At 40.9% G+C, this 15780-nt stretch overlaps 1 protein-coding gene across 1 annotated transcript in view; it reads right to left on the reverse strand.

Moving 5' to 3' along the window:
• The window catches only part of LOC108675817 (neurotrimin), a 39593-nt gene that overhangs the window by 1982 nt on the left and 21831 nt on the right, over positions 1-15780 (reverse strand). The window contains exons 5-6 of the mRNA XM_018163845.2: positions 626-784; positions 285-413 (exon numbers count right to left, since the gene is read on the reverse strand). Of these exons, the coding sequence (XP_018019334.2) occupies positions 285-413; positions 626-784 (288 nt within the window). The remainder of the gene's footprint in view (positions 1-284; positions 414-625; positions 785-15780) is intronic.

A 15780-nucleotide genomic window follows, 5' to 3' on the forward strand; every position in this document is an offset into this window, starting at 1 on the left:
AAAAAATTGTGATGCCTGTCATGAATTATATATGATTATTTAACTAGAGTTTAGACTCAAATACTTATAAGATCGTGCCTATATTAGGAGTAGTAAGGTTGTACTTACATAATAACTGGTAAATTCTTGCTAAGAACTAAATGAGAACTGGTAAAGTTCTCACAGTCGACGCTGACTTTATACTTATAAGATCGCGCCTATATATTAGGACTATTAAGGTCTTGCCTACATAACATATGGTAAGGTCTTGCTAAGAACTGTATAATAACTGGTAAAGTTCTTACAGTCGACGCTGACTTTGATCCTTTTGCTGACAATGGGTGGGACGCCGTTCCTGGCAATGCAGAGGTACGCAGCCATGTCCGTTCTGCTCACTCTGCTCAGCCGCAGCTCTGAACCCGAGAACTCAGCCACTGTTCAATCGAGGTTCAGAGTCGTAAAGCTAAGAAGTGGTGGTCAGTCATACAAACAGTGGAATGTTTAGGCTTATATTACATTTATATTAGAATAGAATAGAAATGTCGGCACTGAAGAAATAGGCCCATGGCCTGTTGCCGATTCTTGAATTTTTCGTGACTTGATTCACAAGGGATCCTNTGCGTGCGGTTGACGCTGCTGCCCCCACCTGAGTGCGTGCGGTTGACGCTGATGCGCTTGCCGTCCTCTCGACGCCACAGGATGTCAGGCGGTGGGTGTCCAGTAGCAGCGCAAGACATGGTCACGTTGGCGCCTTCCTGCACCATTACGTCGCCTGACGAGTCGCTGTCGACGATGTGGGGCGGCACTGCGGTAGAAGTAACGTCAGGCTCGGCTGTGCGCTACACTTCCATATCTCACCCATAATGATGTTCATTTCCGCGAAAGGTAGCGTACGGTTACGTGTCCAATTGTCGAAGTTATTTCATTCATCTTATTAATCGTCTAATATGACCTGTTACAACATAAACTGTAAAGAATTAACCTCTTTTAACATATACTGTAACGAATTACCTGTTACAATATTAACAGTAAAGAGTATTTCACCTGTTGTAACATGATGTGTTACAAATTGACCATTTGTAACATGATCTGCTACGAATTGACCTGTTGTAACATGATCTGCTACGAATTGACCTGTTGTAACATGATCTGCTACGAATTGACCTGTTGTAACATGATCTGCTACGAATCGACCTGTTGTAACATGATCTGTAACGAACTGACCTGTTGTAACACTGTCTCTTATACACATCTAGATGTGTATAAGAGACAGACGATATCCTGCACATGACGTACGTCATGTGCAGGATATTGTACGGCATGTGCAGGATATCGTACCTGTCTCTTATACACATCTAGATGTGTATAAGAGACAGTACTAGCACAATCTGATACTAGCACAATCTGATACTAGCACTATCTGATACTAGAACAATCTGATACTAGCACAATCTGATACTAGCACAATCTGATGATAGCACAAAATGATATTAGCACAATCTGATGTTTGCGCAATCTGATAATAGCACAATATGATATTTGCACAATCTCATAATAGCACAATATGATATTTGCACAATCTCATAATAGCACAATATGATATTTGCACAATCTCATAATAGCACAATATGATATTTGCACAATCTTAGCTTAGTACAATATGATAATTGCACAATCTGATGGGAGCACAGTCCAAAAATTGCACTATCTGATAGCAGTACAATCTGATACTAGCAGTCAATATGTGCTCTAATCAATCTGCACTACAACACTACTTATAGCAGAATATAATGATATCATACTTTGACTGTAATATTCTCTAATGACAGCGCAATCTAATAATCACACCGTATGATTTTAGCAAAATCTGCTCGACGACATCTTCATTGCGTTTTCCCTCACTTCATTGCCCTTTTTTTATCCCGACTTCTGTTAGCCCTTATGTATGGCCGATGGCTGCAACAACCTAACGCAGTAGTTTAAATTGTATACCATTGTATTTCACTAGTGTACCGCTATTCTAAAGGGTATATCTTAAAAAAATTACGAGAGAAACGAGATTTTTAGCGATCGATGCGCATCCAGACCAAAAATGCAGTTTATTAACGCGACGTTCCTACTCCAATGTAGGGACTGCCATTTTTGTAGTTAATTCAGTATATCAGAGTGATACGCTCGCCAGCACATTGAGGCAGAAGCCTGATGACAGCCGGGCTCATGCCTGCTCCTGCACTGTCATGCTGCTCGGTCTGAGCATGCTGATTAAGAGGCTCATGCTGCTCATGCTGCTCGGGCTGAGCATGCTGATTAAGAGGCTCATGCTGCTCATGCTGCTCGGGCTGAGCATGCTGATTAAGCAGCTCATGCTGCTCATGCTGCTCGGGCTGAGCATGCTGATTAAGCNACCTGTTGTAACATGATCTGCTACAAATTGACTGTTGTAACATGATCTGCTACAAATTGACCTGTTGTAACATGATCTGCTACAAATTGACTGTTGTAACATGATCTGCTACAAATTGACCTGTTGTAACATGATCTGCTACAAATTGACTGTTGTAACATGATCTGCTACAAATTGACCTGTTGTAACATGATCTGCTACAAATTGACTGTTGTAACATGATCTGCTACAAATTGACCTGTTGTAACATGATCTGCTACAAATTGACTGTTGTAACATGATCTGCTACAAATTGACCTGTTGTAACATGATCTGCTACAAATTGACCTGTTGTAACATGATCTGCTACAAATTGACTGTTGTAACATGATCTGCTACAAATTGACCTGTTGTAACATGGTCTGCTACAAATTGACCTGTTGTAACATGATCTGCTACAAATTGACTGTTGTAACATGATCTGCTACAAATTGACCTGTTGTAACAGCCACGAATTGACCTGTTGTGGCATGATCTGCTACAAATCAATCATAAACAGCATGATTTGTTACGGCTTGCTCCGTTGTCGCGCCCTGCACGGGTGTGACGTGAAGTTCTCTCATGATCTCCTTAGCTCGGACGGAACCGTATTCAGGAGCAGCGGTATCTGCTCGATCATTGATTAATCTGCCGTTGTTGCGAGCAGCGCATCGGCTGCGCTACTCGTAACCCTTTATACTCTCTCCGGGAATATTACTTTCAAGTTAAATTATACATAAACTATTGAGTGTATCAACCTGAGGACGTTTGTACGCAACAGAGAACATTTTAAAGTTGTACGTGGCGGCAACCATCAGTGCAAGTCTTTTTTCGCTCACTGGAACGTATCCTTTCTGGGAAGTAGGCTTGTGACAATATTGCTCCTACTCATGTCAGGCGGTAGAGGGTTAAACCTAGTTCATGACGTGTAGAGTTAGTACTTGTGCATGACATCCACTTGTCATGTAAACAACTCCAGCTAACAAGTTAATGATAAGTTATCACATGACAAGTTATCACATGACAAGTTATCACATGACAAGTTATCACATGACAAGTTATTACATGGCAAGTTATCACATGACAAGTTATTACATGGCAAGTTATCACATGACAAGTTATCACATGACAAGTTATCACATGACAAGTTATTACATGACAAGTTATCACATGACAAGTAATGACATGACAAGTTATGACATGACAAATTATGACATGACAAATTATGGCATGACAAGGTATGACATGACAAGTTATCACAAGTTATCACATGACAAGTTATCACATGACAAGTTATCACATGACAAGTCATCACATGACAAGTTATCACATGACAAGTTATCACATGACAAGTCATCACATGACAAGTCATCACATGACAAGTTATCACATGACCTGAGCCGACCTAAACCTATCAGGTTTTATTCCCCGTGATATCTGTCATTTCTCTCAGATATCTTGATTATATCTCGATTCTCAGATGTAAATTATCTTCAAATGTGTTATAATGTTAATGTGTCAAAACCTAGCTATGAAAAGGCCACATTTTAGTTCTATGCCTTCAAATCATTCAATTTCATTCAATTGTTTTTATTTCTAAGCTCATCTTTCTTCTCATAATAAAAAATCACCATTCACTTTCCTCCGATCTACTCATGAAATGTCTTCAAACTTGTTTCGTTTTAGTCACTCAAGGTTATGCGCTCTATGTCTGTTCACTAGGCTTTAACATCACCCTAATTTTCATTACGCAATCTCTTCTCTAAAAACTCTTCGAATCTCTTCGTCTATCTTCTCACTTTTCCCTCCCCATGTCGACTCTCCCTCTATCTCCACGAGCGGCAATAACCCAACCAGAGCGAGCGACACAGTCTCGTGGAGTAATATCGTCCCGCGATATCGATGAAGCAATCGCATATCGCCACGACATCTCGATAGACTGCGGTCGCCTACCTCGCCCATCTATACTATCAGGATAGAGAAGGATATTTGTGAGCTCTCCCGAGCATTCTTCTCGACACGATTGCCAGAAATTAGCTCATTTTCTTGCACATTTATTTGCTTGTATAAATTTATAAATTTCTACACGCTTGTTTCGAATAATTTGTAGATAATAAATTTAATTTAGCTGTAATGTATCCACGTAGAGCACTTTTTTGAACCCGTGACCAAATGAAAAGGATATCTTCTCAGTTCGCGATGTCGGCATTTTGTGGGGATTTCAAAGCTCTGAGAATAATTTTACGGCAACAATTATTGCAATTATTATCTATGAGAATAAACAATTGTATGGTGTAACACATAAGACTTATAAGCGTTTTAAGCGCGAAATATTTTAATATGAGACTGCTGTACAGCGAACTCCAAGAAACTCAACCTATGTTAACTGATATTCATCACCATCTGCTTCTGATGCATGAATTTTAATCAAGTGTGAGTCAAGGTTTATTTATAGTCTCATTTTAATTATCGGTAGGTATTTTAGGTGTTAGAATTTATTTGTGAGAGAAAAGGTTATTAGCTCATAAAGCCAAAGTCATTTAAGTGCTGGGTTATTAAGGCTGCATTTACGCGTGAGCCGAAGCAGTGAAGACAGCAATATTCTTCAGCCTAGCACCAACAATTAGCACTTGCTGCTTCAATGATCTATAAAGAGTGAGGGTAACAGCTGAGGAAGAAGTGCAGGCAAGGGGAAAGATGGTCTCAAATTTTCATGAATATAATGACTACAATGTTTGCACCGCTTCATGAAGGCTGTGAGAGGCCACATGGTTAAGACTCAAACTAGAACGCTTGATTAATTCGCGCTGGACTTCTTTAATTAATTAAGCTAACCAGAGATGTAGCTTTCATATGCAGTTCAACAGAATCTCCGCTATGTATTTATAGCTTGTAACTACATATATTTTTCCCTTATCATAATAAGCGCGAGGTGGATACTTCCTTGGTCTTCTGCAGACATTGAAGGCAATTAACTGCGGCTGAAAATGGGACCTCATTCAAGACCTCATTTAATACATTGCGCCTTTGTAATATTGTTCGACAAACGAATTTAAAACCTTCGGTCTCACTGCCCCGATGTTGCTTTGTTCAATGTCAGCCGCTACGTTGCAGGCAGTCCTTATCTCGTCAGTGCTGCAGGAAATACTTTATAATTCCTGCAACAACTTTCTTAACGAAGCCAGAAATGATACAGAGACGGCAGTGCAAGGCAGACCGAGAACGTTTTCATTGCGTACACAAGAGCCTCGTTCACTAGTTGGCTTGTGGCCTTTATATACGACATCAATTACAGTAAAAGTAAACGAGTGTTGGGCCTTTACGCTCTCGACGGTGCCAATAATAATTTCAGGGTCTTCCTGGACGGCCAACAAAGGAGGCTCGGCCGCACTCGCCCAGGCGCTGAAAACATAATGAAGCTTTGACGCTCCTGATGGCCGTGATAGCTGCGGCTGCTGCTGGTCCAGCTAGCTTATTGATGTGGTGCTTGTGGTGCTCATGTAGGTCTGTATATAACTTATTTAATTGAGGGGTTATGGATTGGAGGCGTGATGGCTCGATAAAAAACATGATGTGTCTTTTTATTGAAATGGTGCTTGTGGTGCTCATGTAGGTCTGTATATTAGTTATTTAATTGAGGGGTTATGGATTGGAAGCGCGACTGCACGATAAAAAAAATGATGTGTCTTTTTATTGAAATGGTGCTTGTGGTTCTGATGTAGGCATGTATCTATAGGTTATTAGGTAGCCTACTGATATTAGGTTTGTGGTGCTGATGTATCTAGGCCATTAGGTACTGATATTAGGTTTATGGTGTTGATATAGATCACTGCGCGATTAAGATGCTGATGAGTGATGCGGTTTGTTTTTGCTGTGGTGCTTTTGATGACGTGTAAGTCTATATATATAAGTTATTGAATTGGGACGTTATAGACTGGAGGCGTGATGACACGATAGCTGTGCTTGTTAGTGATGAGGTCCTTGCTGTGCTGATGTTGTATAAGTTTCAATTTAGAAGTTATTAAAAGCAAGGTTGATGGCACGATAAAGAACCTGCTGTGATATTTCATTGGTGTGGTGCTGATTTAGGTTTATAATTGGGTATTTTCATTATATGGAATTGTGGCGTGCTGTTTTAGGGAAAAACTTTGTAAGAATTATTCTAAATTAAATTATTATTCTATTCTAAAACCAGAGCATATGAGCGTAAGTCAAATTCATTTTGTAAGCAGATTTCGCGGTTGATTGGTTAAAAAATTTTATCTATTATTATTTATTTATTCGTGTGTGCTTTGTGACTATTATCTTCCTTATTATTTGTTTTATAATTTAGATTAGTATTGAAACTTTGTAATAACTTAGTAGTTATAATAACATAACAGTAACAATATAAGTTCTTTCGTTTGTTTTGAGTACTATCACAATTTACCGCACCTTGAATATTTTTCGATAACGTGATCAGATTGATTTTTTTTTTCAATCTGATCACGTTATCAAAAGAGAGCCATATTCTTCATAACAATACTGTACTCTGTTGTTGATGTACGTGGTGCTCGTAGTGGTTGTGGTACATTCAGGAGTGACGGCGATGATTTTACATATAAATTTTTGACTACTCGAAGAATCATGAGTAAATTTTTAATGTTAGCTGATCAAGTCGCCGATAGCTACGGCTCACGTAAGATGACCGACCGCTTCAAAGTTTGAAAACTCAACTCCGAACTCAGTTATTTTTTTACAATTTGCACGCCTTTTCATCGGCTGAAGTCAATGACCTAGTCATCAGCTTGGTCATTCATGTTTGTTTCACCAAGTGAATAATATTGATCTGCCATGCAAGAGCTGCGAAGCAGCGCGCCTTAATTATAAGTTTGAAATTAATTAAATGCTTGCACTTAATGTTCCCACATTAAGTGCAAGCGCCACTTAATGTGCGAACTGAACGCATGCGAAAAAATCTGACTTTTTCTTGCCACGCAATAGCTACGTTTATCACAAACAATTAATTTATATAAATATGTTTAATGCCCTGTTATTAAACTAATTCTTATGTCCTGTCCACGTTGCAAAACTTGAATTGGTCTTCGATCCGTCCACGAAGGCTTGTATAAAAACTGTCATGGTTCTGATGAGGCAGCGCGGCGACCTTCTCAGGACCTGTAGAGCTGTGCTCTCTTGCATTCCTCATGCGCGCCCTTTGTGGTGTGAGAAAACTTCTCATGCCTTCCTGGGGCGGGCGCTGGTGAGATTATTTTAGGTTCTTATGATGAGGCAGCGCGGCGACCTTCTCAGGACCCGCAGGCGCAGAGCTGTGCTCTCCTGCATTCCTCATGCGCGCCCTTTGTGGTGTGAGAAAACTTCTCATGCCTTCCTGGGGCGGGCGCTGGTGAGATTATTTTAGGTTCTTAATTAAAATTGTTCATAGGTTCTTAATTAAAGTGCTCCATTGGTTCTTAATTGAAATGCTTCATAGGTTCTTAATTAAAATGCTTCATAGGTTCTTAATTAAAGTGCTTCATAGCTTCTTAATTTCAAGTGCTTCATAAGTTTTTAATTAAAATGCTTCAAAGGTTCTTCATTAAGGTCCCAGAGGTTCTTAATTAAAGTGCTTCATAACTTCTTAATTAAAGTGCTTCAAAGGTTCTTCATTAAAGTGCTCCATATGTTCTTAATTAAAATTCTTCATAGGTTCTTAATTAAAGTGCTTCATCGGTTCTTAATTAAAATGTTTTATAGGAATCAAGCCTGAAGGCATTTATAGGCTTCCAATAAGCTGGCTCTAATTTTCTCTTAATGTTCTGCTCAGAGATTTGATTATTATTATTCTTCATTTGTTGCAATGATTATGTAAATATTTTAAATAAACTCGTGGTATGGAAAATGTCGAGAATGTCTCTTCATATTTCTGGTTATTTGCAGAAATATGGAAATAACCTTTTGCATTTTAGATTTGCACTTGCAGTTCTAGTATCCACGAGCCAATACTTCACTTTAAGTTCGCCATTACCCCGCTCCCGTGACGGGCTAACTAATTATCCCGTATACTACTCAGTGAATTCACTGTTACCCCGCTCCCGTGACGGGCTAAATAATTATCCATTATTTCACTGCGAGTTCACTTTTACCCCGCTCCCGTGACGGGTTAAATAATTATCCATTATTTCACTGCCAGTTCACTATTACCCCGCTCCCGTGACGGGCTAAATAATTATCCCTTATTTCACTGCGAGTTCTCTGTTACTCCGCTCCCGTGACGGGCTTACTAATTATCCCGTATATTACTCAGTTTTCACTGTTACCCCGCCCCCGTGACGGGCTAAATAATTATCCCCGGACGCAGTTCGTTATCACTAATGGCCGGCGACAGTCCGTCAGAGCGGACGGCAGCGCATCTGTGCCGCGCCGTCGTGTCCACTGCTTTTAAAATCGCGTTGATAAATCAAAATTGATTGATAGGGGGGGGGAGGAGGGGAAGGGGGANGGGAAGGGGGTACGCCACGGTGCTGTAAGACTTGAGGGAGGGGGAAGGGGGTACGCCACGGTGCTGTAAGACTTGAGGGAGGGGGAAGGGGGTACGCCACGGTGCTGTAAGACTTGAGGGAGGGGGAAGGGGGTACGCCACGGTGCTGTAAGACTTGAGGGAGGGGGAAGGGGGTACGCCACGGTGCTGTAAGACTTGAGGGAGGGGGAAGGGGGTACGCCATGGTGCTGTAAGACTTCAACAAAAAGCTTCTGTTGACGAGGTAACAAATCATCGAAAAGTAATCAGCTCAGCTAAGCAGTCGCATTAGCAGCGCCATCTACTCGGGTGATGAAAGTTCTTCTCGTTGGACAGATGGAAAACGACTATATAATTGCTGCTTAACTAAATTTGTAAGCTTCTATTTCGGTCTGTGAATTTCGAACGTTTGTATTCTCTAGAATTTTCAACCATGACCGAATCCGGCTCGCAGTTCCGACTGAAGAGCATCGAGAAAACTTTCTGGCAATGCCAATATTTTAAGAAAATAAATAAATTTAATTTGAAGCCGTAATATTTATTCAACTTTTTTTTAATTTTTGGCTCTATGGATGGAGGTAACTTCTGTAATTAGATACAAAATAGCATGTCCAATGCCAAGGTTTATGTGTGTACCTCCAGTAATAAATCTAAATTATCGCTAATGTGAAATAAACGGACGCTGTTTACTTCTCTCACGCTTGCACCTAATTTAGCTAATGTTGAAATTCAAGTCGTAATTTCATTAATCAATCAAGTCTTCATTTCTTCTACTATTAATAAGGCATTTTATTTTTATTGAGGCATCAATTGTTTTAGTTTTGCTTCATTACGTCCATAAGTTTATACGCCATAACTTATTCTGAGTTGAAACTTAATTTTCAGGAAAAGTCTGCTATCAGTTAAAAAAAATTGCTGATCAGAGTCCTGCGATCTGTTGTCGCACTGAATGCAGGACTAGTTTTATTTATTGTTTTTATTGTAAGGCATGGAGATAAACAACCAGAGTGATTGAAATTATTAAAGTTTGGAACAGATGTCTTAAATGAAACTCTCACTAGTGAAGCGAAGTTCGGTTGTCGACTCAGGTTATCTTTACGAGTGAATGCATTTATTTTTCAGGGGAAAGCAGCCTGAAAGTTTAATGTGTTTTCGACTTCTGCTTGAAGAAGGCCACCGAGACTTGGCCCGCCGGGATGAAAGGCTTCCAAGACCGGCCTGAGACTCTAACTTGTTCAAACACTTCCAGCCCAAATAAGCTGTTAAAAGCCTCTCGAATATTTCTTAGAATACAATTTTTATCGCGACCGCCAAAGAAGGCAACAGTTTCGCAAACAAATTGTTGACAATTTTTTTGAATTGTCTGCAAGTCATGAGAGGTTTCTTGGATTTGACTTCGACTCCACATGAGTGTTGCTGGTAACAAATAATAGCAAAATAATAATATAGAAGCAAAATAATAAGTTATAATAAGCAAGCGAGACCGTCACGTCACGAGTGAGAACATCGTTTGTGCGTGATGAATCTACATGCATCCAAACCATGCCACGCTATCTTTCATACGAACAAAATACCCTGTCAAACGAAGGAGAGAACGTTTCACTGAACAAATTGTTGCATAGACAAATCCAGTCCAAATGTGGAGGACAAAACATAATGAATTTATAGCCTCGGTCCACTGTTAAAATCAAACCCCAGTTCTACAGTTAGGTGAGCTTTTAGTTGCGCCTAAAACTTGGCCGCAGTTTGCGTCGCAACTTAGCGGCCTGAGAATCAGAAAGGATGCCCCCGTCGGGCCGGGCCAAAACTTGAGTTTTAGGCCGCGAGTTCCCGAACGTCACTGAGAATATTTACGCCTCACTGCGCCCGCAGATACTCTATAGTTCCTGTGATGAATTACAGGCGGCTTATGTGCGGCCAATCACCTATGAATTACAGGCGGCTTATGTGCGGCCAATCACCCATGAATTACAGGCGGCCAATCAACTATGGATGAGGCTCAACTTTACAATTGCCTTGTAACGAATCATTTGGGCTTTCGTTGTACTTTTTAGTACTTTTCGTGTATTTTTAGTGAGTTCTTGTAATCAAAATTAATTTCTTTCCGTTTTATGTCCATTTCGATGACGAGTGAAGGATGCATTACTGATATATGTTGCTGGATAATAATCGTTGTTCTCTTCACTTCGTCATCTCAGGAACGTGCAATTTTCATTTATACGCTCACCGCTAAACTCGTGCTAAATTCTCTTGTGCGTATTTCTCCTGTTGATAATTTTTCGTACGTGTGACTCAAATTTCCTTACTGTTGATAATAGAGAATACAAGCGTTGTGTGAGACTAGGGCTTTGTATGGCCCAGTCGACGGATTGCGGCTCATCGGTGGGGACTTACACGCAGATCCAACAACTACACTAAAGACTACAATACAGACTGCTCTATACAGACTACAACACAGACACAAGAGACACAACAAAGACGCAACACAGACTACAAAGTCTACAACACAGACACATATCAGCGAACTGGCCATACAACAACTCGGAAACGTATTATCAGTTTTGAACACTTCAAGCCCCAATACAATGTCCTGCTTCTCCATCATTTACAAACAGCATCAATTAAACTCACATCGCCAACGGAACGTATTTAATCCCTGAATATATTTTCAGGTAAAAATGGCGTTAAAAGGTCCATTTTTCACAATTTTTACTTCAAAACGCTTCTTTTTACTCTTTCCTCTACGTACGACTCTTATGCCAGCTTTAATTTTCTCTCTATTTCCCCTCTTCTTGCTCATACTTTCCTCATTATCTCTCTACTGAAATAAGGCAACACCTGCCACCCCCCTCGCTCTCTCTCACTGCCCCCATCTTAAACCCCCGCCCCTCTCGCTCCCTGTTTTAGTAGATTTTTCCCATTACGCGGGGATTAATCGAACGACTCGCCTGATTACTCTCGATTAGCGCCGGATTTCTGATTAGTAGTCCGGGATTTGCGATGCTGAGGTCAGAGATGACCGAGGCAGCATAGTCACGCGTACTCGTACGTCGTAAGTTATACGATGCATGCTCAGATGTACGGCCGATTAAAAGTTTTACGATGTTTATTTCAAACGCTTGAGCTTTCTTGGTTGATGGATATATCAAAATTATTTTGAAGACATCTGCACTCAGACGTTGAGAACCAAAGTAGAATTTCGCTCTCAAAAATACACCTCGAATTGCGCTTCGAGTGTCCGATGTCACCGACAGCACCAACCTATTTTTGTTGAACACCAGGACAATTTTTGTTGAATACGAGACAAGGGAATGAATGATGTTGAACACGAGTCATGTGCTGCATGGAAGCATTATTGCAATCGATATTCATTTGGACGCAATCATCATTAGTTTCTTCAATAGAATGAATAGCAGGTTGCCAACACCGATGAGCCAATCAGATGAAGCCTTAGAAGTGACGTCACGGCCTCCAGGAGCCAATTAGAGACTGGCTTCAAATGGCTTCCTTCAAAGCCCGCATGTGAACGCCGGCGGCCATGGCAGCTTTTCTTCCGACCACCAATGCAAGATCCGTGGATTAGTAATTTCAGATCCTAGGATCGGCAATCCCTGTTCCCTGAATTAGCAATCCCTGAACTCTTGATTGCTTATTGCTGATCCCTGCTTTAGGTATCGCAGACCACTGCATTATGTATCGCAGACCACTGCATTAGGTATCGCGGACCACTGCATTAGATATCGCGGACCACTGCATTAGGTATCGCAAGTCCCTGCATTAGGTATCGCAAGTCCCTGCATTAGGTATCGCAGACCGCTGCATTAGGTATCGCAAGTCCCTGCATTAGGTATCGCAGACCACTGCATTAGGTATCGCAAGTCCCTGCATTAGGTATCGCAGATACCACCACAGCATCACCGCAGCACCCTATCACCTCGACACCCGCGTCTCCTCAGCGTACCGTCACCCCTTGCATCACCCCGACACTCTGGGGTGAACAGCTTATCTGCAGCGCCGGCTTGACCAGGCAACCCCACGTCTTCAACATCCCGGCATTGCATCATCCCTGCACCGCATCTCCCCACACCCACGTCACCCCATATTGCATCACTTCGGCACCCCCACACCCGCGTCACCCCATCCTGCACCACCTCAAGTCAATTAATTTCGAGGCATACAATAATTCCACAGCAAAATTTCTACCTCCCAACCCTTGTTTTAAGTTCACCAATGACCGGTAGCAACTATTAAGCTTCTCTAGCCCTCACCCACTCACCCCCCACGCGCGTATAAAGGCCTACCCCCTTCGGCAATTTTCATCGCTTCTTTGATGGCCGAAGAGCATCGAAAGTTTTGGTGCGCCTCGTCCAAACAGTCGGACACGCTTCCCATTTGATCTTAAACGCTGCCTCAAAATTCTCTATCGATTGAATGCTAAGCATTCGACCTACGCACGACACGAATGCAATCGCCATTTGTGCTCAGTGTTTTGGCCGCCCGAGCTTGAAGTATTTCTGGAATTGTGCGGCGTAATGTAATCCTTGCGACCAAGCTACTCTTAAAACCCATGTTCTAAACCCGTGGGTCATTGTGTCATTTGGCTTTAGTTCATGTAAGGCAGATGTGGGAAATTCGTTTCTGAAATTTTTAAAGATTCGAAAATAGTGGTGCAATCTTTTGAGCCGTATTTCAATTCTTTGTCATGTTTGTCGCTCGTCATGTTATAACGCGTGCAAGTCATTAAATTAAATATGTATTTAAGAGGTTCACTTCGGCTCAAACTTTTAACTTTCTTTTTTATGCGTGGAATTAAAAAAGTACGTTTATCTCTGTAACGACTAAAAATGAGTGACACTATTAATTGCGTTCTACGTGGTCTGACGCAACGGCGCGAATGATGACAGTGTCGACTAGCCAATATGTTGACTAAATTTACAGGATGGACAGGGTTTTGCAATTTCTACTCAAACCAATGGCAATTTCTCCCTGCCATCAGTCCATTTGCAAAAAACAGCTAGTGAAAAATAGTTTATCATACTTTTATTACGTTGCGGTTTAGGGAGAATTCGTTTGAAATTATTTTCACACCAACAGTATCACAGAATCTAGATAATAACATCCTGGACATAGATTCCCTTTCAATGAGTTAACAGTTCACAGTAAGATATTAAGATGGAAAATTTGATTCATTGTTTTCATTTTATGCTTGCAATTCCTTTTTCATAACACCAATTGACGACACTGTCACGACACTCGTGGTCCCGGACCGACAGAGCGAACGAAAACGAAGCGAAGTGCGGAAGTTGCGACGTTGGGGCCACGCGTGGCAGCGGTGGGCGGCTGAAGCCGCGGTGTTCCTCAGGGATCAGTTGTAAGCCCGCGATATTTTAGAGGTTTTACCTCATTAGCCCAAGCGCTGCTGCGGCTTAGTGAAATGGCTAGCCTGACTAGCCGTTTGCTGAGATAAAGACGAGATACCAGCCAGACGCTGATGAAAACACACCTGTGTCCGCGCCATGGTGCATGAGCTTCATCCCGACACTTTGCAAAAGTCACTTGCGTACGTCAGGGCGACGTCTCGTCCAACCACCACCTTAACGTCCCAACAAGGCTTGCATGTGATGAAGCTGTTACTGAACTTAGCAGGATCATTCAATGACCTTTTTATATTTGCTTTTTGTACTTGAATCACTTTCGGTGAAGAGAAATGTGAATTGTTTATGTAGACTCCCGTGTAAATTTTTGTGTACATCGATACATGATAGAAACATAATTGAAACTTGGAATGTATTTCAGACTCTTATTTCCATATTGTTTAAGAACACGTAATATTCGGACCATATTACCGTGTTATTGAAATCCTCTTAGCAAGGAAAAATACATCGCGCTTAACGCTTAGTGAGTGGTAGGATGCAAGACATGCAGTTGCTGCGAGCGCTGATTGCAACATTTAATTGCAACATCTGCGCGCTGCCTAGAACTGACAGCATGTGTTGTTAACACCGTATGTCGATGTCATTTGTTGGCGTCGATGTTGATAGCAAGTGTTGAAGTCAACATATTTAAATACTATTTTTTTAATTATTATGAGAATATTTGTAAAAACTATGTTTTAACTCGTCTCTGTCAGTAGATAAAGAATGGTAATGTGTAGGGAAAATAAATGGAATTAATTTATATTATTGCCGAGGTTTCAATACGAACGTCTGCGCCAGCAAATCATTCACTGAGAACTACGAACAAGGTTCGTAAGACCATGCATGCGAGACAACGTGGCATCAACTCAAAAAAACTGTAAATATAAACCAAAGAAGCTGAAAAACTTATACCCAGGACCTAAACTGGCGCTCGGTATAGATAAAACCGTAGACTTTGGTTACATTTTTGCTTATGCAAGTCACAAAGAAAAGACCTATTTCACAATCTTCCATTGTATGGTAATCAAATGTTATGGTTCAAAGTACATATGCGGGTATAATATAAAAAATGTAACTACATATATATTTTCTGTTCAAAGAATTTTCAAATATCATTGACACATTTCTGAGGCTTGAAAGTGGCAGGAATGTTTACGCGACAAATGCGCTCATTGAAATACACTACCAGCCGAGACCTGTAGTCAATATAACGTTGATGGTTCAGAAAATCGGTTTTTGCAATGGAAAAAGGAAGATTAATGCACCATATGTCATTCTAAAAAATTCTTAAGAATATATTCAGCAAAAAATCTGAAAGACCTATTTCACAATTTCGTGATCGTGTTCAGACAAGCTTTGTTTGTGGTTCAGTTCTCTGCATTTAGGATAGATGCCTTTCTTAAGTAGCAAGGCAACTGTTAATTTCAGCCTACGAGAACAGAACTTAATTAAGCAGGCTATGT

The sequence above is a fragment of the Hyalella azteca genome, unplaced genomic scaffold (genome assembly GCF_000764305.2).
Source record: "Hyalella azteca isolate HAZT.00-mixed unplaced genomic scaffold, Hazt_2.0.2 contig11457, whole genome shotgun sequence".
Taxonomy (NCBI): domain Eukaryota; kingdom Metazoa; phylum Arthropoda; class Malacostraca; order Amphipoda; family Hyalellidae; genus Hyalella; species Hyalella azteca.